We start from the raw sequence: 24,260 nt of genomic DNA, 5'->3' as shown, positions 1-24,260 counted from the left end.
ACTGAGCCGAGGTTCGAACCAGCGACCCAGCGACCTTCTTGCTGTGAGGCGTCAGCACTACCTACTGCGCCACTGCCTCGCCCCAGAATTAACAACAAAAGAAAAAAATAGAGTGGTAAAGTTTAGTTGACACGGTTGACGCAGTTAGGTCTGAACATCGCACTGTGAGTGAATTAAAAAAGAAATGGTCCGACGTAAAGGTGTAAAATTTTGTAGTGTCTATATTAGCGTGAGTGGCGTAGCTGGTAAAGCGTATGGCAACAAGTTTTGACACGTTCGAGCATGAACTCGGTTCGAATCACTGTCTGATGAACTCATTCTCCCTTTTTCCCCCATTACACATCATATTTTGCCTACTCCACATCACGAGGAAGACAAGTAATAATCATTAATAAGTGTGTATTATGTTAAGCGCATTTGAGCATCATATTTGATTTGCACATTTATTGAATAGAAATGTTTCTGATTCACATATGCAAATTTGTCTTCAGATGGCGCATTTATGGCAATGTGCGTGCAGTCGATTGCTCCGATTACATAGGGAAAACGGTTCAAATTGTGCTTTAATGTTTGGTCAAATGCATGGTATGGAAACCCTATTTACCTGCTAGACATGTGGATGATCCCGTCCCACACAGCTGCCATTGCATGGCTCTAAGATACTTTGTAGCGTGCAATTTGACATAATTGCCTCTAGGTGTCGCCAATGGAAATAAAACAAACACACACAAGAAATGCACATATGGCAGACATGAAGGTAGCGTGAACCAACGCACATTCTTATGTCCATTTCATCGTTAGTAAATCCAAACGTGAGCGTGAAATCTGGTGTGCGCAAAGTTTTTGTGAGTACACAGCAGATCCAGATCTAGATCTGTTTTTACATTACGGTGACGGTTGGGTTTAGGGTTGGGCTAGACGTTAATGAAATACAATTAATGGGAAATTCAATATATAATATAAATAATTATCGTTAACTTCCAGCCGCAGCCGCATGTGATCTATAGCTGATTTACCATGTGGATGGATGATAACAACCTTCTGAGCCTACTAGTAGGCACATAAGACCCCTACTGGCTGATAACCACTGATAACACCCATTCAATCGAGTGATAACATTCAAAGTGGGTGCTCGTCTCTTATTTAAAGTAACTAGCTACGTACTTGGTTGATAAAGGATAGAAAAGTGACTTCTCTCAAGACCAAAAAAAAAAAAAAGCTCTCACCTGATTTTTGGAGTTGAGTTTTGGGCAGGGTCGACCTCCATTGAAGGGCTTTTCTCGCAGCCACTGAGAGCGAACTTTCACACCTCCACCACAGGAGGCGCTGCAGGCAGACCAGTGAGACCATTCACTCAGCTTACAGTCTGTAGAGCAGGACACATGACACGACTCCTCTTCATAACCTGCCATAAAAGACACAACACTTCTTTTAGATATGTAATTGGCCAATTAGCTCATGTAGTGTCATTTTGAATGGCAGTATTTTCAAATGGCAAACATGTGACTTTGGCCAAAACCCAATTTTATTTTTGTACCCTTACCCCTTTCTTTTGGCCCATACAATCGAGGGTGAAGCTTCAAAATTTACCCTTAAGAATTGGGACTGCACTACAGCACCTGCGCACGTCATCATATGACATCACAATGTCTTCCTTCATATGAGATCAGACGATGGCGACTGCTGTAGTTATTCCAGTTGTGTTATTTTTTGGTATTTATCTTCAGGAATTAACTGAAGGCATATATTATGTTATCATAACGATCTAATGTGGCAATAAGATCATAACTGTACTTTTTATTTACACAGTGGCCATATATTTATCTATGTAAACACCCGAAAAACAACATTAACATTATAGCAGACACTGCAAAAAGCTCATTCAGAGCCACTAGACTTTTCTGACAGGGTATTCCATTGTCATCGAGTGTCAGAATGTTGTGGGACTGCTATACAGGAGTTATGACTATGGATTATAGTTCGCAAAATGTAGCATTTTTTTTTAGCCTTTTTTGTAAAAAGCATGATGGTAAAACATGAACGCGGTTATGAATTTATTAAAACGTGTTTATTTGTTGTAAAATTCATAATAACGACAAAAAAATACTAATTTGTCGATCTCCTTACTTCCGGGTGCATTGATTCTTCAGTTGTGGCTGGTGTATTCTGGGAAATTTTCTTACCCCTTGGTTTCAAGTGTGGTCCTGAAAAATCTTTGTTTGAAGGGCTATTCACCCCTTCCCCTTAGCCCTATGCCTTCAAGCTAAAGAGAATTGGGACACCCCTACCCCTTGACGTGAGCACGCAGAACGAGGGGTAGGGGTAAGAGGAAGGGCAAAGGGGTAGAATTGGCATTGGGGCTTTATGTCAGATTGTTGTGTGTTATGCAGAGAACTGTTTTCAGTGCATTTAAAAAGTGTCAATTTGAAAAGCGAAATGTGTGTAAAGCAGAAAACGTGTTTAGACTTTTGATTATTCCCAGACAACTGATTATTCCCACAATATCAAAATCAACTGTAGGCAGTAGACCTTTTGTATTATCTGGCACCTAAACTCTGGAACAGCCTTCCTAGCACAGTTAAGGAAGCAGACACACTCTGTCAAAGTTTTAAACTTTTTGACTCTGTCAAAGATTAAAGACTCCTCTCTTTGCATTAGCATACACAAAAAACACAAAGGCTTTTAAAACCCAAATCCTCTAAAGGATTGTTAGTCTGCATTATTCGGGGCAACCGGAGCTAGGAACACTTCCCTATAAAGACATTATAATTTAAACGACATCTGGGCTTATGTTGGTCTTTTTTTTAATATAGCCAAGGTTTCCATAATCCTGGACCAGGCCGTATCTTGAGAAGCTGCTGTGGTGGTTATGGAGGAGTGGAGAGCATGAGACTAATCCTCGTAAGACCCCAGTGACAAACGAGTCCTCGCATTGATCCTGAAGGGCCAGCCTGTACACTAGCCGGTGACCTCTCCCACCTTTCACAATGGACGTGCCAGACTAGACTGCACCTCATGCACCAACTGAGCCTGGTTTTTTTAATTCTTCACTTTCACCTATTGGTGAAGTTTTTTCTTCCCCGCTGTCGCCACTGGCTTGTGTTTGAACTCTCAGCAGTGAATATTAAACCATGCTGAACTAAACTGAACTTTAACATTGAAAACTGCACTGACACTGTTTCGACTTACTATAATCTTCTATGTGAAGCTGCTTTGACACAATCTACATTGTAAAAGGGCTATAGAAATAAAGAGACTTAAGTAGAAGTTTTGTTCTCTGTGTGTCAGTTTAAATAATTGTGCTTTGCATGTCATTTTAGTGTTAGCAATTGGAAAAAAAACTGGAAAAAAAATAATTGTAATTTTTTTTAAACTTATCTAATAATTCCAGCCAGGATTTGGTGAACTTAAATATTGTCAAAACACAAAACTTCCTGTTCTTATATAAAAAGGCCTTAATGCATGCAGTAGCTGCTGCTGCATCTTCCTCTGCTTATAAACGCATAGAGAAATATTTGGGATCGGTTCATGAGATCTGACAGATAAACGAGTACCGACCGAGTCATTAATAGTGATCATTGGCTGATAACGACCTCAAGCCGATCAATCGGGGCATACCTAATATAAATATGACTTATTCATTATGATTATCTATTAATAATTATATAATATTACATTTGATTTAATTAGATATATTTAGATTACATAGATGAACATACTTATATACATTAACATTACATTTAAATTCATTTGTGAAGTGTTCCTCCTCACCAGGGCTGCTGCAGAGCGCCGGCTCCACCAGCTGTCTCAGATGATCCAGACAGACCAGAGCTCTGTAGCGTCTCCCATGCCCACACTCGCTGCTCCTCCTAAGGCCTCGCCAGTCCTGGACTGCCTTCTGGCCTTGGTGGAAAACTCCTTGGATGAAAGGCCGTCCAGCAGTGCTCTTCACTGCTGAGAGTAAACATGGAGACCAGGGACCCTGAGGCCTGCTGTGAAATTCAGAACAAGGACAAGCTTCTTTCTCCAGCAGAGGAAACAACTCCTCCTGTTGGCATCGCCAGCGCTTCTTACTGCGACCTGAGAGCGTGGAGGAAATGAGAGCTCAGAGTCAGGAGAAAACATCCCCAGAATAATTTATCAATCAATCAAAAAATAAATAAAAAAAAAACAACCAAAAAAACGATTTTTAAATTAGTAGTTTTTAAGAAGTGGTCGATCTGATATTGATTCCCCAAAGTTACAGTTACAGTTAACAAGCAAGGCATTTTTGAACAAAAGTGACACAGGCTTCTCCCAAAAGATAATGTGATGATGTAAAAGAGGCATCATTGTGTAAAAAATGAGAGATCGAGAGAGACCTATGAGAGATCGGGTGCGTGTGCGCCAGCTTCCACAGCCTTGACACTGACTGAATCTGCTCCAGGAGGTGAAGCTGCATTCATCTCTGCATGGCACACGACACTCCCTCACTGACACAGGCATCAGTCCTGCCCAGCTCACACACTCGGCCATTTCTGCCGGAGCATCATCCGCACCCACACACGTCACCTCTGCAAACATAAGGAAAGACAGCTTAAACGTGAGTTCAATGCCAGATCAAATGTTATGGATAACAGTCAGCCTGAATAATTAAATGTTACCCTGAACAACAAAACCAGTCTAAAATGAACAAGATTATCAATTTGATCAGATTTGCAGTTATGCCAAAAATGATTAGAACATTAAATAAAGAATGTGTTCAATGAAGATATTTAGTAAATTTTCTGCTTTTAGTAAATATGCAAACATTTTTGTTTTTAGTATTTAGATTTTTTTTGCACACACAGATTCCAAATGTTCAAATAGTTTTATATGTCGGCCAAATATTATCCTTTCTTTACATGGAAAGCTTACTTATTCAGCATTATTAAGATGCTTACATCTTAATAATAATTAATTTATGTTGTCTGGTTCAGGGTCAGATTAAGAACACAATGAGCCCTGGGGCTATAGCAAATCCAAGGGCCCCCTTTTAATAATTTTTTCTACCTCACTTATATATATATATATATATATATATATATATATATATATATATATATATATATATATATATATATATATGTAATTGTTGTTGTTGTTATTATTATTTTTAACTTACTAATTGATATTATTATCTAATTTTACACCATTTGATTTATATTTGATCATTGTATATTTTTTTATTTCATTAAAATAGGCCTGCAAGTATACAAAACTAAGTAATGATATAATATGAACTTTAAAGTTCAAACCAAGTGTGCCGCAAGCCTCCGTTTGAGTGATGCTGCGTCCCAAATTGCATACTTATGCACTATTCTATGCCATTTTGTAGTATAAATAGTGCAAGTAGTGTGTTCACACTGAAAAACCAAAAAATAATCAGTGCACTTTAATTACCCGGATGATGCACTCATTCAGCCGCTAAAATGAAGTGTGGAATGATGGACACTTCATGCACTCAACGACCGCAGGTTTGCTTACGTAGCGGAAGGGGCAGAGCTATCGGACGCACATGTTGAATAACTTTATTTATTTTGGATGGTGAAAGCAAAATTCTCCTACGAGAGTAATTATAGCGCCTACCGATGGTGAATGTAGTTATACTCAAGGCAGGTATTATTTGATAATTTGGTTGTTTATTTCACTGATTTGGCAACCGTCAAACGTCATCAGGGAAACGGTTTGAATTTCCGCTTAGTAAAAAACATTAGTGTGCCATTTGGGACGACACTACATACATATACTATCCTGTTGAGTGTGCAAGTGCATAAGTACATAGTGCATGAGTGCATAGTGTATAGTGTGCCATTTGGGACGCAGCTATTGGTTCAAACAGGCTGCAAAAATCAATCGCTGGAATTGATGGAAGGATTGTCCGGGCGCGCGCCGGTTTGAGTCCAGCTGTGCGGCCGAGACAGCGCTTTAGTTATGAGTCCATTAAGTATGATTCCGTCTATCACAGCTTCTGTTAATACTTGTACAAGTGTATCAATGATGAAGACTGTTTGAATTTTATTTTTTAGTTTTACTACAAGCTTGGTTAGCTTACCTTTGACTGGACGGTTCTTGTGGTAGTGCCGAAATAAGTGTTTGCATTTGGCCAAAATAAGCATTTGAATCTCTTTATAACTGAGTTTGAATTTGAGTCTCTATATAACTACTTTCAGGAGCCACCAAACTAGGTCAGAGGTCTCGAAGACCTTGAGAGACACTGAGGGCTGAGGACTGGAAGCAACTGTTTCTATTGGTATTTATGAGTTAATACTATCTAAAATGTCTAAAGTGATTTTGCTATTTTCATGGCTAATTATTTTAAAGTGATTCTATTTTTTATTCAAGATAGACTTTGTGTATTAAGGATATAACTGCCTGAATGTAGATTATATCGGTTTTTAACTAGTTTTGATAAAGACAGCAGAGAATACACTCAGCCTTGGATAAAAAACAGATTGTTCTTTAGGTGTGTGTGTTCTATTTTATTATGGATCCGTTTTACAGGTCTGGAGTCAGCTCTAAACTGTCTAGTGGATGTCTGACGTTTATGCTTAAGATGTTGTTAAGAATTGTACGCAGAAACACCACGTGGATATTTTCCTAGTCTGTCTGTGTTAGAACACCTATATGTGTGACGCAGTTAATGACGTTATGTGAGAGTATAATTGTTTTTGATTGGTGATTGTAAGCAGAGCGGCCTAGGAACTCATTGCGAGTATTGAAGCTGGCTTCTGCTGACGAAACTGCAAACTATGTTCAGTAAACTTCATTTATTTATTTAAATCTCTGACTCCAGCTCTTCTTCATCTGACAGACTGGTCATTCTTTGGGTTAAACTGTATACCAATCCCTTCAAGGGCTATTCAATATTGATTGGGCTACAGCCACTCGAGCCCCAGTTTAGCAACGGCATCACTATTTTTGAACAACAGCGAACCGAAAGGAATACTTCGCATTATAGACAAGAGAAAGCGTAACGCAAAGAGGCGTTCCCGCGTCATAGTGCAAATTATTTCTTCAGCCAATCAAGGGCCGCCTTCTTTTGTGGACCCTGGGGCTTTAGCCCAACCTAGCCTTTAGGTTAATACGGCCCTGGTCTGGATATGTTGTCTAGAGTCATAAATGCATTTAGAAAAAAACATGGAATAAACTTTGTAATAAAAACTATGTTGCTGGCTGGACAAATTGTATGTTTCCCAAACCCCACAGTGTGCATCCAGAATGAACAATTTTTCCAAACTAATTCCAAAGTTCACTCCTGTGCAATTTGTGCAAAAGTGCATTCAAAAAGGATCCTGACCGTGTCTTCATAGGTCGCTGCTTGCCTTTAAATTTACATGAAGCACCAGCGGGGTGTTTGAAAAGAGGAGATGTCAGATATCACACCATGCTGTGTGTGACATTTTGGCAACTTTAGATGTAAATATGGTGGAAAATGCCCACAAATATCTTCTGGCAGCTGAAGAAATCCTTCAGAAAGCCTCCGGGTAAATGATCGCCCTACAGCTACCCCAATTTTGCAGAACTTTGCTAATAAAACTTAAAATCATATGGAGATCCTAATCTGTCACTTACCTCTTGTCTCCAGGCCAGAGCCGCATGCCTCTGCGGGTCCTCCAACAGCCTGCCGCACCGAATCGGGTACCAGAACACACTGATGCCAGCGGTGCGTCTGCCATCTGCCAGCACACATCAGGACACAGAAAACAACTTGAAGAATTTCCACTTATATCTTATGAACATTTTGTGTTTATATGGCTAGTTAGTAATACACATTATCACTCTTGGATTAAGAACAAGGGTTTGATTTTGATGATTAAAACAATGCTTTAAATTTCTAGCTTTAAAGCAAATATTGGGTACATTTAGGGTGTGTTCAAGTAGTTTGGTTCATTTGGTCTATATCAAAAAACTAATTGTCTTAATTGTGGACACTTTTTTTTAAGTTTGTACCTAAAGATACAAAAATAAAAATGCTTTTAGTATGTACATTTTGCAAGAAAACTTACATTCAAAACAAAGCTGAGCTGAACTTGCTCATTATACAGTTGAAACCGGAAGTTTACATACACTCTAAAAAAAAAGGAACTGTTTTTAAAAAAATGTCTGATGGTAAATCATACTAAATGTTTACTATTTAAGGTCTGTTAGGTCCGTTTACATTTGCTAAATGCCAGAATAATGAAATTTTTTTTTTCGAGAATGTTTTATTAATTTCTAGACAGTCAAAAATTACATAAATTTCCTTGGTATTTTTTATTTATTTTTTTGCTTTTAAACTGTAAAACTTTGGTCAAATGTTTTGGGTATCCTTCCACAAGCTTCTTACAATAGTTTGAAGGAATTTTGGCCTATTCCTCCTGACAGAATTGGTTTAGTCAGATTTGTCTTGCTCGCACAAGCTTTTTCAACTCTGCCCACAAATGTTCTATAGGATTGAGCTCAGGGCTTTGTGATGGCCACTCCAAAACATTCACTCTGTTGTCCTTAAAGCACATTTTAATAAATTTGGCAGTATGCTTAGGGTCATGGTCCATTTGGAAGACCCATTTGTGGCCAAGTTTTAATATCCTGATTACAAATGTCCTCTAAATGTAACACTGGTCATTACGGCCAAACAGTCCAATCTTAGTTCCATCAGACCACAGGACGTGTCTTCATAAATTATTCTTTTCCCCAGTGTTTTAGCAAATTGTAATCCAGCTTTTTTGTTGATTCTGGCTTGTTGATTTTCCCATGTTGTCACACAAGTAAGCAGAGTGTTTTTCCTTAAATACTATTCTACAGTTGTGCCTCCAATTAACTCAAATGTTGTAAATTAGCCAATCAGAAACTTCCAAAACCTTGACACCCTCATCTGAGCTTTTTCAGAGGCATAATAACCTTATTGTATGTAAACTTGACTTTCAAGAAAAAGTCTGCAATTAAGCATAACAGAAACAAATATGATAATCCAAACTTACCTAAAAGATAAAAAGTTTAGTCACATTAACATCTGACTTTTTTTTAAATGGTTATGTGCCTTTTCATACAGCGAATGTAAACTTCTGTCTTTAACTGTACAGTATGTGTGTACTGTGTATGTGTGATGGCATTATTTGAATCATCTGGGAATACATGAAGAGCTTGTAAAATCAGTAGAGAACTCAAAACATAGTCAGGAAATCATCTGTAATTCAAACAAATGAAGATTTGCTGCAAGGAGATATGTTTCTGATATATTGCACTGAAATGGACAACACTGCACGAAAATTGCTATGCTTGTGCATTCGGTAATTTTATGGCCTCATTTTGTGACACCGTATATTGTTTTTTGGCTCATTTAGATGTCTTTGGTCTGTGTTACATTCATATTTAAGTTGAAGAACGTCAGAGTTTGTTTGGAAGAGTCTCATATTTTCACACTTGTTCTGATGAACCATAATAACAGAGACAGTAATAATGATAATATTAATCCTAGTAAAAAACTGTTTTTTTTAATCATTTAATTTTTTTTATAAATATATTTTTGGGTGAGACATCTTACCAAATGTTTAAACAGTATAATTTTTCTAGGGGTGTGAGCCTACACTGGTCTCACAATTTGATTAGATTATGTATTCAGCTCATTTTGACACCAAATGCAAGTATTTCAAATACAAACATTTACAAATGTATACAATATCCTGCAAAAACGGAAGTGCCAAATACAAACACGGCATCAACAAAGGTGGAGATTGCTTTCTTTTAATGTAAATAATTCTGTAAACCAACATCAGCATCCAAACACAGTGAATCCAATGTGTTCACACAGCATGCTGTAGTTAGTATAGGCGGAGATTACAAGCTGCTCAGTGAGTAGGAAAGATGGAGCATTACAAAAAAGCAATGACATAGAGGTCTTGGGTTATACTCTACCTTCAGCGTCAGTGGAAGCCTGTCCCAACAAACTCACAAGCAGTGTGAAATGTGCCCTGATATTGGCCTTGGAGAACATTTTAAATGACTTGCATATGCATCTCACCTTTCTTGCTATAGCATGTTACCATGACAAATGACTTCAGTAAAGTGTTAGTTAATCATAACTGGTTATATTCTGTTACTAAACCAATACCACACCATCCTCGCCTTTTCTCCAATGCACAACCCATTTAAATAATGAAATAATTTTTTTTTACCTGTATGTTGGGCACAGAGGAGGTGGATCACAGTTCCTCTCTTCATAAAGAGTATCTGGACACTCTTGGCCCCCGTTAGCATGTCTCTGGATGATAATCCTGTGACGGGACTGGGTTGAGACAGTAGCATTCACTACAGAAGTGAAAAAAACAAATGAAAATGATGAAAAATACTGGCGAATGTCTGTGCTAACGGGATGCTGACTATCCCTGCATATGAAAGGGCTTATTTTCCTACTATAAAGTGTGTAAAAAACATTATATGAGTTGAGTAATTTCCCAGAAATGGGTTGCAGTTGGAAAGGCATTCGCTGCGTAAAACATGTGCTGGATAAGTTGGCGGTTAATTCCGCTGTGGCGACCCCGGATTAATAAAGGGACTAAGCCGAAAAGAAAATGAATGAATGAATGAGTTGAGTAATGGCATTCAAAAAACAGTAGACAAAAATTACCCACATGATGTTTTTTTCCACCGATTCAGCGAACACTTTACTATACTATCCAATGAAGTCACATAAGGAGATTTATGAAGGAAAATTATGTGACAATTGATTCTGGTAGGTCATCTGATAATGACAACATGATGGATTCAGAATGTATACATTATATCTGACCACCTCATGTTATTCCAGGTAATTGTAAAATTCTGGATTCTGATTGGCTAGAAGGTTTGCAATAAAATCATTTAATTCACAGGTAGTTTCAGTCAGTTTTGATCACAGTTTGAAATAAATGTGCTTCCCCAAGCATTAGTAGTAACCATAGTAACCAGTGCTTAATTTGTGAATTGCGACGTCTCGGAACAGATTGAGGTAATGGTTCCGGCATGTTACCCGAGGATGGAGAGGTGTCGCGCATGAAAGGGGGGTTGGGGGTGGGGGGTGCAGTGGATGGCGAAGGGGTGTAACGCGGACAAAAGGGAGCGGGGTGGCGGTGTCGTAGACGAATGTGAGAAGGGTTTGGGAGTCATTGAAGAAAGTGAAAGTGAACAGCAGACAAAGGAGGAGGGCAGTTGAGGAGGAGGATCGGTAAATTGTGCCAGATCAAATTTCAGAAGTGCCCATTTTGGCGTGTTCCGGCACAAATTAAGCCCTGATAGTTACTCAGTGGCAATTGACGAAGTCCTCATTCCTCTTTGTAATCTCGAGGACACTGACATGTGCTCCACCAGGGCCCTGATTGGGAATTAACCAGCTCGGAAACATGCTCAAATAAAGAGGCAGCTAACATTTGTTTCAATGAGCTTTTAGAAATGCCCGTGTCATTAACATCCACACACACAATCTTTTTTTCCCTCCGCGTAACATTAGGTGGTTCTTTGCCTCTGCAATGTGCATTTATGGGTCTGTTGATTATCCTTTACTTATTACATGGCTGTCTGGCATACTTTATTCTGATTGGTCAGTTGCGACATTCCAAAGTATGTTTATTCAAGATAACAACTGCTGAAATTAAATACATGGCTCATCTGAGTACATCAAACCATCTTGAATGTCAGTGAATATGTTCACATCAATATATACACAGAAAAAAAAAATTCAATGATGATTCCTTGGATTTACCAAACTTTTTATGTTAAGTGGTTGTAAACAATTTATTTGGGCTGAATTTAAACAAACAAATTAAGTTGAACATTATTAAATTGAATTTGATTGTTTAAATTCTAAACTATATCCTCAAAAAGGCGACAATACCTTGGTGCGTGTTGAACACACCGGCTCTTCATCAGACAGTGAAAGCTGTTATGTCAAATGTTACATGTCTTGTGTTAGCCTTTTTAATTTATTAAATTGCCATTATTGGAGCTTTGGTGTTGCCGCATTTTTAAATATATACATATATATATATATATATATATATATATATATATATATATATATATATATATATATATGTGTGCATGCTTTTGTGCATTTTTTTCTTTGTTAAAACTCAACCCATATAAATTGTTTGCAACAGTTTTGGAGAAATAATTTTCTTCAGCGTCTGTCTCATCACTGTTTTTGACTGTTTTTTGCTGCCATCTGACTAAATAATATTTAGGTTAGTGTATGCTCCATTCAGCCGTTTTAGATTCTGTCAGCTTTGCTTTAGAATTAATTAACTGTAACAGCTCAGAACAATATTTTGTGTCTAATGTTTCTGTTTTGTGGCAAGTAGCCATGAAATTAGTGGCATAAAGTACAACCAGGCAGATGTTTTTACAGAGTAAAGCCATTCAGTCTTATACAACAGTGCTCCGCTTCATGTCAGGCAGTTAATAAGCCTGTTGGTCTTTATTCTGTGACAACAATCACCTAGATGTACTTTATTCCTTACATATTGACCTTATTCTACAATGGGGAAGTGTGCTTGGTTTTTGCGGTTGTTTTAGAATTTTTAATTCAGTTGCCTATTGGAGAAATTACTAGGAATAATAAACAACAGAAAACGGTCAAGCTACTTCCTCTACCAACAAGTGTGTTCATAAATATACATAAAAGGAGAATAATATAATAAAAAGGTATCAGTTTTCAACATCTAGCATCAGTTTGCAGCTTTCATTGTCTAAAAATCAATGGAAGTGAACGAGACCGGAAGTCCCAAGCCAAAAAGATTATAATGCCTGCACCCACTTGTATGTCAATAATAAGGTCAATACTATATAATCATAAACTAAATACAACTGTAGTAGCTACTCAGGCACTATGTGATTTTGGATGCACCATTGAATGAATATGTTTACCTGACAAACAGGAAGTGGGACAGACACTCCATTCACTAAAGGCTGTAACAATGCAGTCAACTTTGCAAGGTAATGGACAGGACCGTACTGAGTCTGGACGAGAGGACTCAGGACATCTAAAGCAAGATGGGAGATACAAAAGATCATCATAGACGTCTGAACAAGAGTTAGTATGTAAGATTTTTGTGCTTCTTTACCGTTTTGGCAGCACATGTCCATTCCCAGCCCTCCTGCATATGACTTGGCGCGTCTGTAGCCCCGTCCCGCAGGTGCTGTCATCCTCCATCTGGACTGTTCTGTTTCTTTCAGTCTCGTCTGTGATGGTGTTTGGCATGCAGGGATCCCAGGGTGAAGCGTCCCAGTGGTAGACGGTGCACGAGTGTGCCCCGCAGGATCTCCACTGCTCCAGCTCAGAGCCCGGAGGACACGGCTTTCCATCTACAACCAAACAGAGAATTCTGAGGTTGTTTATATCTGTCAGAAATGACTACTGTGTGTTTATTTATAACTTCAACTGCAGTGTTGCATTATAGATTCATTCAGCTCAACTATTATTGACTTATTTTCAGCTGAGACTTTAGTATTTCAAGAGTATTCTAAAGATTTATATCTTTCACTTCTATTACTAACACTCTCCATAATATTGTATACAATAAAGAGCCCTTTTTTGATAAAATAAGAAAAATGGTTGCATGCTTTCAGATTTTTTTTTACTATTTATATTATATATTATTAATATATAATTTTTTTATACTGATTGTTATTTGAATTATAGACTCAGGTTAACTACTGTTTGCTTATATACACTCACCTGCCACTTTATCAGCTACACCTGTCCAACTACTAATTCACGCAAATTATTAATCAGCCAATCATATGGCAGCAACTCAATCCATTTAGCCATATAGACATGATCAGGACGAACTGCTGCAGTTCAAACTGAGCATGAGAATGGGGAAGAAAGGTATTTTAGGTGACTTTAAATGTGGCATGGTTGTTGGTGCCAGATGGGCTGGTCTGAGTATTTCAGAAACTGCTGATCTACTGGGATTTTCACACACAACCATCTCTAGGGTTTAAAGTGAATGGTCAAAAAAGAGAACATATCCAATGAGCGGCAGCTCTGTGGGCGCAAATGCCTTGTTGATGCCAGAGGCCAGAGGAGAATGGCCAGACTGGTTCAAGCTTATAGAAAGTCAACAGTAACTCAAATAACCACTTGTTACAACCGAGGTATGCAGAAGAGCATCTCTGATCGCACAACATGTCCAACCTTAAGGCGGATGGGCTACTGCAGCAGAAGACCACACCGGGCGCCACTCCTGTCAGCTAAGAACAGAAAACTGAGGCTACAGTACAATTCGTACAGGCACACCAAAATTGGACAGTAGAAAATAGGAAAAATATTGCCTAATGTCTAATGAGTCTTGATTTCTGCTGTTACATTCGGATGGTAGGATCAGAATTTGGCGACATCAACATGAAAGCATAGGTCCATCCTGCTTTGTGTCAACGAATCAGGCGGGTGGTGGTGGTGTATGAGGGATTTTTCTTGGCACACTTTGGGCTCATAAGTATCAATTGAGTATTGTGTCATCACCACAGCCTTCCTGAGAATTGTTGCTGACCATGTCCATCCTTTTATGACCATGTGTACCCATCTTCTGATGGCTACTTCTAGCAGGATAACGCACCATGTCATAAAACACAAATCATCTCAGTCTGGGTTCTTGAACATGACAATGAGTTCACTGTACTCAAATGGCCTCCACAGTCACCAGATCTTAATCCAATAGAGCACTTTTTATGATCTGGTGGAACGGGAGATTCCATCATGGATGTGCAGCTGTCAAATCTGCAGCAACTGCAAGATGCTATCATGTCAATATGGACCAAAATCTCTGAGGAATACCTTGTTGAATCCATGCCACAAATGATTGAGGGAGCTCTGAAGCCAAAAAGGGAGTCCAACCCAGTACTAGTAAGGTGTACCTAATAAAGTGACCAGTGAGTGTATAATAGCTTTAACTGATAAAGTTATTTATTAGTCATTGGCGAAAGTTAGTAATTATTAAAGTTGTAGTAACAAATAACCTTAGCTTTTCTGATGTTAACTGTAATGCAATAATGGACACCTTTTGTAAAGCTGCTTTGAAACAATAATTATTATAAAAAGTGATATAAAAATAAACTTAAATTCAATTCAATAACTTTGTTATTCTGGCAAATTGTAAATTTCTAGGGAAAAAAAAGCCAATATGTTTTTTATAATATGGAAGATATGTTATCAGACCTTTACAGAATAAAACAAATGATAAAATTAAATTTTTTTTTCATTTTAATACATGCCTAATAAATTCAGTAAATCCAGAGCAATTAAAGCAGCTATTTCTTCTATAGCTTGCTTATTCAATACAGTATATTGATTTTAAACTGCAAGTATTTTAAAGTGTCTAATATTTATTTCAAAATACAGTAGCACAAAAATATTTTGAAATATTACCTGCTATATTTTTAAATATATTTAAAAATATAATTTAGTGCTGTGAAACGCAACATTTTTTGACTAACAGAACATTTAAAAGAACAGCTTGATTTTGTCTTCACTGTCACATTAGATTAATTTCATGCTGAATATATCTCCGTCTGGTCATACTTAAAGACAAAGGAGCATGTGTTTGAGGGTCAAATGGAGGTTATGTGCCTGATGAGTGTGTGTCATAAAGGAATAATCTATAATTCATAGGAAAGAGCTGCTTTATGGGGACCGACATAAAAGAAACATGTCTGGAGATGACAGGACAAAGACTAATAGAACCACATTTTAAAGTGAGAATTAGAGATTTAGACTTTTTAAAAAGGTTTTAAAAGAGACTTTGTGAATAATTCAACTGAAAGAATCTCAAAAGAGGGTTTTGATAAAGGCTGTACATTTTTCTTCATCAAATATTACATTTTCACCAGGTTTTTGTGAATTCTTTTGCTTTGCATACTTGATATTTTCTACTTTAACTCAAAATATTGTTTTTGTACACATGCTTTAACTTGAACAAACACTGGTCCAAGATTTACAACAGTGAATGCCTGCTTTATATAAAAGGGTCTTTTGTTGGGAACCAAATGTTTAACCCTTGTGTATCAATTTGGAAAGGTTACGCATAGGTATATATTTCAAAAGCCAGGCGAGGCAGTGGCAAAGTAGCTGTCGCCTCACAGCAAGAAGGTCGCTGGTTCGAACCTCGGCTCAGTTGGCGTTTCTGTGTGGAGAAACGCCACCCACAGTCCCCCACAGTCCAAAGACTTGTGCTACAGGTGAATTGGGTAGGCTAAATTGTCTGTAGTGTATGAGTGTGTGCGTGTGTGTGTGTGTGTGCGTGTGTGTGTGTGTGTGTGTGTGCGTGTGTATGTGTGCGTGTGTGTGTATGTGTGCGTGTGTGTGTGCGTGTGGATGTTTCCCAGAGATGGGTTGTGGCTGAAAGGGCATCCGCTGCATAAAAACTTGCTGGATAAGTTGGCGGTTCATTCTGCTGTGGAGACCCTGGATATATATATATATATATATATATATATATATATATATATATATATATATATATATATATTATGCATATTATGCTTTTTTTGGTGGAAAAACCCTGATTTTCACAATTTTAACCATTTGTTATTCTGGCCAATGGTACATTTTGGAAGAAAAAATACTTTATTTATTTATTTGGAAGAAATGCTATCAGACCTTCACAGAACAAAACAAATTATAAAATTAAGATTTTTCTCAAACTCAGGCCTAATAAATCCAAAGCAATTAAATAAAATATGAACCCTCATTTTAACAGCAAATGAAACCATTTGCTATTTTGGCCAATTGTACATTTCTTAAAAAAGCCAATATTTATTTCTTTAACTGGGAAAAATGCTATCAGACCTTCACAGAATAAAACAAACAATAATAATATTTTTATAACATTTTAATCAAAGCACGCCTAATAAATCTAATAAAATCCAGAACTATTGGATGAAATATGAAAACCAATGAACATCTTTCGGATGTAAGTTTGCAGTTTTTATGAATTTCAAAGGGAACATTTTCGTCATGAAGGTCCTGAGTGGAACCATTGCTTTTCTATAAAATAAAAATTGTAATTGAAATACACTTATTTGCCAAACTGCATGCTATTTGCATTCACATATTCAAAATCAACATCATAAAAAAAGAAAAAGAAAAAAAAGATATATATATATATATATATATATATATATATATATATATATATATATATATATATATATATATATATATATATATTCTTATAATATATTATATTATTTTATATTATATTATTATGAAATTATATTATATTATATTATTATTATTATTATTATATTATATTATATTATATTATATTATATTATATTATATTATATTATATTATATTATATTATATTATATTATATTATATAAAACCTGATTTTTCACAACAAATGACACTATTTGTTATTCTGAAAGAAAAAAAGCCAAGATTTATTTTTCAATTTGAAAGAAATGCTATCAGACCTTCACAGAATAAAACAAACTATAATAATATTTTCATAACATTTTAATCAAAGCATCAGAACAAAGCAAATTATAAAATTAACATTTTTCTCAAACGCATGCCTAATAAATCCAAATCAATTGAATGAAACTTGAAGATTGATGAACATCTTATTACATGAATTCTTGCACTTTTTATGAATTTCAAAGGGAACATTTTTGTCCTGAAGGTCCTGAGTGGAACTATTGTTGAACGTAATATAAAGTAGGCCTACATTATGAAATAAAAAATGTAACAGAAATACACTTATTTACCTAAATGTATGCTATTTGCAATCAGACAGTCAAAATCATCTCAAAAATGAACTGAAAAAGACACAAACTGAACTGAACTCACAATCTCCAGGAAGAGCCAGAACCAGACGTGAGCGACTTTGTTTCCCCTCTTGGTGTTTACTGGAGCAGGACTGGGAACAGGAGGTCCAGAACCCCCAGTGTCCGAGCACACAGTCTCCAGGACAGGGCATCTCACATAACCGCTGGACCGCAGGAGGATCTCCTGGACACTGATCATTAGAGACCGGCTCACCTAAATTAAGCAAAAACATTGATCATGCGTCTAATAATAAAATAAACATTCCCTGTTCTATTTGAATAGCACATAATCTTTCTCAATAAACATGGATATTTAATAAACATCTCATTTAAATACATGAAAATATGCAATTAAATGAATTGCTCTGAATCAAAATAAATATATCGGAATAATTATCATGGTTTGTTCGAAGAGCAGGAATATCCCGGTTTCCTTTTATCTTGCAACTTACAATCACTTTTCCTTAATTAAAGCAGAATAATATGCAAATAAGATGTTTAATAGCAGCCTGATTGCTCTATTCTCTCCTCAAAAGACTGTGATTGTGAAACATTAAGGCAGTTTTTTTTTTTTTTTTTCATTAACGGACAGCTTGAAAAATAATTATCTGCTAATGAATGCTAAAGTTAAATATCAGAGCCAAACTTCACACAATTTAGCAAGGGGAAAATACCCTGCCCTAAATGCTTTAATAAAGCATTCAAAACAAGATTCATTGGCAGTTTTTTTAACATTAACTTCACTTTAAGTATTAATGAAACAAGAGTTAATAGTAAAAGGGGCCATATACTTTTTTTTTGCATCTTTTTAAGAAGTCATATGTTTCCTCAAAATGTTTCTGTGAAGTTAAAGTATCCCACAGATAATTTTTTTTGAAGGTGCAGTTTGTAAATTTTACACCCAGCAAGGAAGAAGGAGGGACATAAACCGTGTGAAGACGCATGATTTTAAGTTAAATGCAAAGAAATAAACAGTAATTGAATGCCCAGCTACATTTGTTATTTGTAATTTCATATACACATAACCACAATTTATATCATTATAAAGATAGTCACGCCCATATAAATACTATAAATGAGGACTTTTCTCTCAATCCCCGGGTCTGAATGCAGACTTAGTGCCCTGTCTATTTTAACAATTAGCCCTGTTAGTAGTCTAGAGGATTTAGGCAAACACAGAAGCACAGGGATGTGTCTAAGTGTGAACGAACTACTGATAAAAGACAACGTCCGCCATTCTCTAATTCTTGTATACTGCTCTCCCGACAAAAATGTGGATCATGGAAACAAACACAACCATGAACAGCTAAATACTGTTTGCCGCGGGTCCGTGGACACGGTCTCACCCAGTCATCAACGTGTCTCACAGCTTGGCACTGGCATGTCTGCCTTGCCCTCGGAAAGTGCAGTTATGAATAATCAAGAAGCAGGCTCTTCTCATAGGATAAGAAAACTCCGTTATTAATAATATTGAGATACTGACGCGTCTTTGCAGTTTTGCGCTACGCCGCCGATTTTGATCCCGTCCCAAAAATTATTTTAAACCCAGAAGATAAAATTAGCTGACAAAAGCTCAAAATAATCAGGTTTTCCACACAATTAAAGCTGACAGGTGCGAACATTGTCTTAACTGATGCTCAACAAACACAAATCCAGGTGCTGAAATATAATTGGCTATACTGGCATTGGGCGGGTTAAAAGAAACAAAACAAAAGACAGACATTTCGGCACACATAGGTTATAAGGTTGTTTTGGAAGCTTCAAAATAAAAACTTCCAGCATGAAAGAAAATATTTTATTATATGACAAAAATTCCTAACAGCAAATATTTTTACAGGTACGTTACTTTAACTTATTTTAATAAGTTAATATGTTTAATTCCATATTTTTAGTCAGTTTAACTAATGCAAGTTGAGATGACTAGGAAATTTCATTTGATTCAACTAAAATATTTAAAGCTCTAATATATATTTTTTTTTCTCTACAGTTCAGGATAAATTTTACCCCAACTGTGTTTGTCTGACAGAAAAAAAGTAATATAAACCAAGGATGACTACAGGCTGAGAAAATTATGGGGTAATTTTAATTTTTAGATGAAATAGTCCTACACGAACACAGCTGCTAACAATAGGGTATATGCCGAAGCATGCAAATAGGACTTTTAATTTGCCAGTAACCTGGGTTAAGCGCTTCCGTCGAACTGTATGCCAATGCAAAAACCGACGCTTTTAAGGGCTGTTTTCTTTAAAAATCTGCAATCTCCACTATCTGAGTGATATCCGATATAAAGTGGGTCTCAGATTGTACAAGAAGCACTGCACTAAATTACATTTCCCCATGCCATGTCTTTATAATATGAGCATTTATTTTACCCCAGTATATTCAATGGAGCTTTTCCACTAGCCTGCCGATTCTGACCAGGCGCGTGCGAGTAAACAGCTTTTTGTCTCGTTTTACGCTTGAGCAACTAAATGAATGCCAAAGTTTATTTAACTGAATGTATTTTAATGACATTACAACATCGATGCTGTAAAAGGAACCGTATAAAATGGAAAAAAAGTTCACAATAACTGGTCACCGGAAGTTAAGTATGGGAAAAACAGTAGCTCGGCATATACCCTATTGTGCTGCTTAAGACATTTCTTAAGAACAAATTAATTAAATCAGATATTGGTAAATGAGGCTCAGTGTTCCTTAAAAATTGTGAAATTACTGTGATAACTCTGTGATAACTTTCACTTTAGTGAGGAAAGATGAGCTCACAAAAACAATCGTACAGAAGATCTTTCTATTTGTAATATTGGTCTGAACAAAGAACACACACATACACCAGAATCAACTAGTAGAAGGGGCTCTTCAGGTTGTTTGAGAGATAAAAGAACAAAGATAAAAGGCGAGTAATAAACCAAGACAGACTCTCCTCTCAGAATCAGATATTGAGGTGCAATAGTTCATTTCTTCATTACATCTCAGATGCAGGAAGGGCAACATTTCTCCAATTGATGTTAGGCTCTAAAAATCAATCTCTCTCTGAAATGTATTCATTGCCAAAGATATAAATACACAAATGAAGCTTCTTCTCTTTTTTTTTTAAAGAGATTGTCCCTTTTGAAGATGCATGGCTCTTAATATGTATTTTTATGACCTCTGTAATCACTGTCTTTCCTGCTGTGTTATAGGTTTATTGCATTTTCTCTTCACGGTGGCAGACAGGGAGATTTTTCCACCTATTTATACTGTTGGAAGCAGCAATTTCCCAGAGTCATTATTTAGCTAGAGTGCTAAAAAGTGTATTATGGAACTGTTGATTCAATAGCTACTTCATAAAAATCCATTCAGGAGTCAGACCGTTGAAACTGGAGTGATAACTTTTGCAACCAAACCAATGAACCAGGTCTGTCCAGTGAAAAATTTTGTAGCTACGCAAAAACAATCATCATACATTAACAAACACATGAAGGAATGCAGGGTGGCATGGGGGCACAGTGGTTAGCACTGTTGCCTCACAGCAAGAAGGTTACTGGTTCGAGTCCTGGCTGGGCCAGTTGCCATTTCTGTTTGCATGTTCTCCCCGTGTTCGCATGGGTTACCTCCGGGTGCTCCAGTTTCCCCCGCAGTCCAAAGGTGAATTGAATAAACTAAATTGGCCTGTGTGTGAATGCGTGTGTGTATGGGTGTTTTCCATTACTGGGTTGCAGCTGGAAGGGCATCTGCTGAATAAAGCATATGCCAGAACAGCTGGCATTTCATTCCACTGTGGCAATTCATAATAAATAAGGGGCTAAGCTGAAGAAAAATGAATAAATCAATGAAAACATGAATGAAGGGATGCATATTTAACAGCCTAGGCCTCTATATAGGCAATTAGAAAAAAACAAACATATTTGCAACCCAAGATATGCAAATATGCAGTATTTTTTTCTTTCCTAATTTTTTCTTTAAATATTACTATATAATTATTAATTATTTGATACATTTTATTATTATTATTAAATAGTTTGTACAATATATAACAAAAATTTACTGATTTTATTTTTGAACAAATATAACCATGCTGGGTGGCGGGGTGGCGCAGTGGGTAGCGCTGTCGCCTCACGGCAAGAAAGTTGCTGGTTCGAGCCTCGGCTGGGTCAGTTGCCATTTCTGTGTGGAGTTTGCATGTTGTCCCCGTGTTCACGTGGGTTTCCTCTGGGTGCTCCAGTTTCCCCCACAGTCCAAAGACATGCGGTATGGATGAATTAAATAAACCAAATTGTCCATGGTGTATGTGTGTGAATGGGAGTGTATGAGTGTTTCCCAGTGATGGGTTGGAGCTAAAAGAGCAACCGTTGCGTAAAACATATGCTGGATAAGTTGGTTCATTCCACTGTGGTGACTTCTTATTAATAAAGAAAATAAGTCGAAGAGAAAATGAATAAATGAATAACTGTCACAGTCACCAGCGGTCTAGTCCACATAGATTGCTGGAGAACTACAAATCTGTCACCAAAAGAACTTCAACTCCTGTCATGCACCACACACTCACAGCTGTTCTTGTTTCTTGTTGATTACACACACACACACACAGCCTGATGATCGTTATGAACTGATTACTTGGACTTTAACTGCAGCACAGACTAACACACTGAGTCTAGTTTTACTGTTATTGTGTTTCCTTTGTCTTGCCATGTTTTGACCCTCGCTTTGTTTTGTTTGTTCATGTTGCTTGTCACTGGGACTGACCAATCATCTGTTTATGACGACGCCTATGCACCTGTTTGCCCATGTGTTGACTGTTGCTTGCCTGACCATTCTCCTAATACACCCTGCATTTGGATCTGCACCTCCGTTGTCAGCATCCCATCACATTACACATGCAAATGTGCGTTAATATGGTTAACCATAAAGACTCCTGTTATTACTTAACATATATTAAATGTATTCACAATTTAACATTTGTTTCAGCTGTTCACCAAGGAGATATTTCTTATTTTTACTTATTAACAATATCCTAAAAAAACTACAAATATAATTATAATTTAATTATAATTTACAAATAAAAATTATAAAATGATATAGGCACATTAAAAAACCATAAACTACTAAATATAACAAAACACACACTACCTAAACTTCAAATTTAAAATGTAAAAATAAAACTATAATATATATTTATATGGGCAACACAGTGGCGCAGTAGGTAGTACGAAAATGAATGAATAAATGAATGAATGAATATATTTTTATAAGTAGCAGTGTGATATGGCTGTATATCGGCACTGGTGGGAGGCGTGCGTTGGCTCAAGGCCACAGGCCAAGTGTCTTGGGGTGCTTTCACACCTAGTCTTTTGTTTCGGAACCGGTCTCGTTTGCCCAGTTAGCGCGGTTTGTTTAGCATTTGTGAAACCAGCAATCGAGCTCTGATCCACGCCAAATCAATTGGTCTGAGATCGCCTGAATGAGGTGGTGTCAGCTTGATTGAAACCAACTCTGGAGCGGATTGATTGTAGTGAGAAAGCGATACAATCCGAGCCTGGCTATATCACAGTGTTTTATGGATATGGGATAGGCATATGGCTGTAAGAAGAGAGAATTATGAGTAGGGCGGGAAGTTCCGGGAGTTATCGGATGCCCGCAAACGAGTGATAATCTCCCAGAAATTGCGTGTCTCCCTCCCGGTTCTCAAATTCATCACACACCCTTCTCACCCCTCCCCACCACATCCCTCCCCGCTCTTCAGACACGTCATGTGCACCCTGTCAAACACCACTAAACCACCACCCCCCCTGACAGCTGAGTGGGACTCTACAAACTAAACCATGAAACTCTGGCCAATGTGAGGAGAGTTTACTCACACATGACTTGTTTTAGCTATTTTGGTCCATTTAGAAACTTTGCCGTGTGAAAGCGAACTGCACCAAAGAACAAAGAGCAACAATGTAACAATTTTAATCCCTGTTTGAACAAATGAATCGATTCACAGGTGTGAAAGCACTCTTAGTGTCCCACTAGTGACGTCATACAGCCATAACACACTGCTACTCGAGTGATTTTGCGTATAAACAGCAGTTTGACAGAATAATGTGTATAAAAAAGAAAATCAAACACGGAATGTATAAAAAATGCTTTGGTATGAGGAAACTTCTTTCTTCCGTCATTCCTTCACATCTGCAGCTGACCGTCAGAATAGCAGAAACAGTTGCGGCTTCACACATGTCACTTTAGAGCTAGTATTTTAATGATTCTCTAGCGTCTAGCTCTCTCGCAATGTCTAAAGTCATGACAATTTTGCTCACATTTTAAGATTATAAGGCTGAACGGCATGAAGTATCATGACAATACAGAGATTTTCCAGTATTTCTCTGTTGCAATCGGGAGATTACAATAATTAAAAAAAAAAAAGCCAAAGCAAAGCAAACACTAGCAGATTACTTTGACATAAATACATCATTACAGTGAGTCTATTGATCTGCAG

General features: G+C 37.1%; 1 protein-coding gene across 3 annotated transcripts in view; it reads right to left on the bottom strand.

Moving 5' to 3' along the window:
* Positions 1-24,260, bottom strand: part of thsd7bb (thrombospondin, type I, domain containing 7Bb) — a 190,388-nt gene that overhangs the window by 29,120 nt on the left and 137,008 nt on the right. For all 3 annotated transcript variants that reach the window (XM_087273923.1, XM_087273925.1, XM_087273924.1), the window contains 8 exons: positions 17,829-18,020; positions 13,098-13,338; positions 12,901-13,016; positions 10,176-10,308; positions 7,594-7,697; positions 4,362-4,553; positions 3,772-4,080; positions 1,227-1,405 (listed from right to left, as the gene is read on the bottom strand). In XM_087273923.1, the coding sequence (XP_087130049.1) occupies positions 1,227-1,405; positions 3,772-4,080; positions 4,362-4,553; positions 7,594-7,697; positions 10,176-10,308; positions 12,901-13,016; positions 13,098-13,338; positions 17,829-18,020 (1,466 nt within the window). The remainder of the gene's footprint in view (positions 1-1,226; positions 1,406-3,771; positions 4,081-4,361; positions 4,554-7,593; positions 7,698-10,175; positions 10,309-12,900; positions 13,017-13,097; positions 13,339-17,828; positions 18,021-24,260) is intronic.

Source organism: Danio rerio, chromosome 11, assembly GCF_052040795.2.
Source record: "Danio rerio strain M-AB ecotype USA chromosome 11, GRCz13ab, whole genome shotgun sequence".
Lineage (NCBI taxonomy): Eukaryota > Metazoa > Chordata > Actinopteri > Cypriniformes > Danionidae > Danio > Danio rerio.
This window is presented reverse-complemented; position numbering and strand designations above follow the sequence as displayed.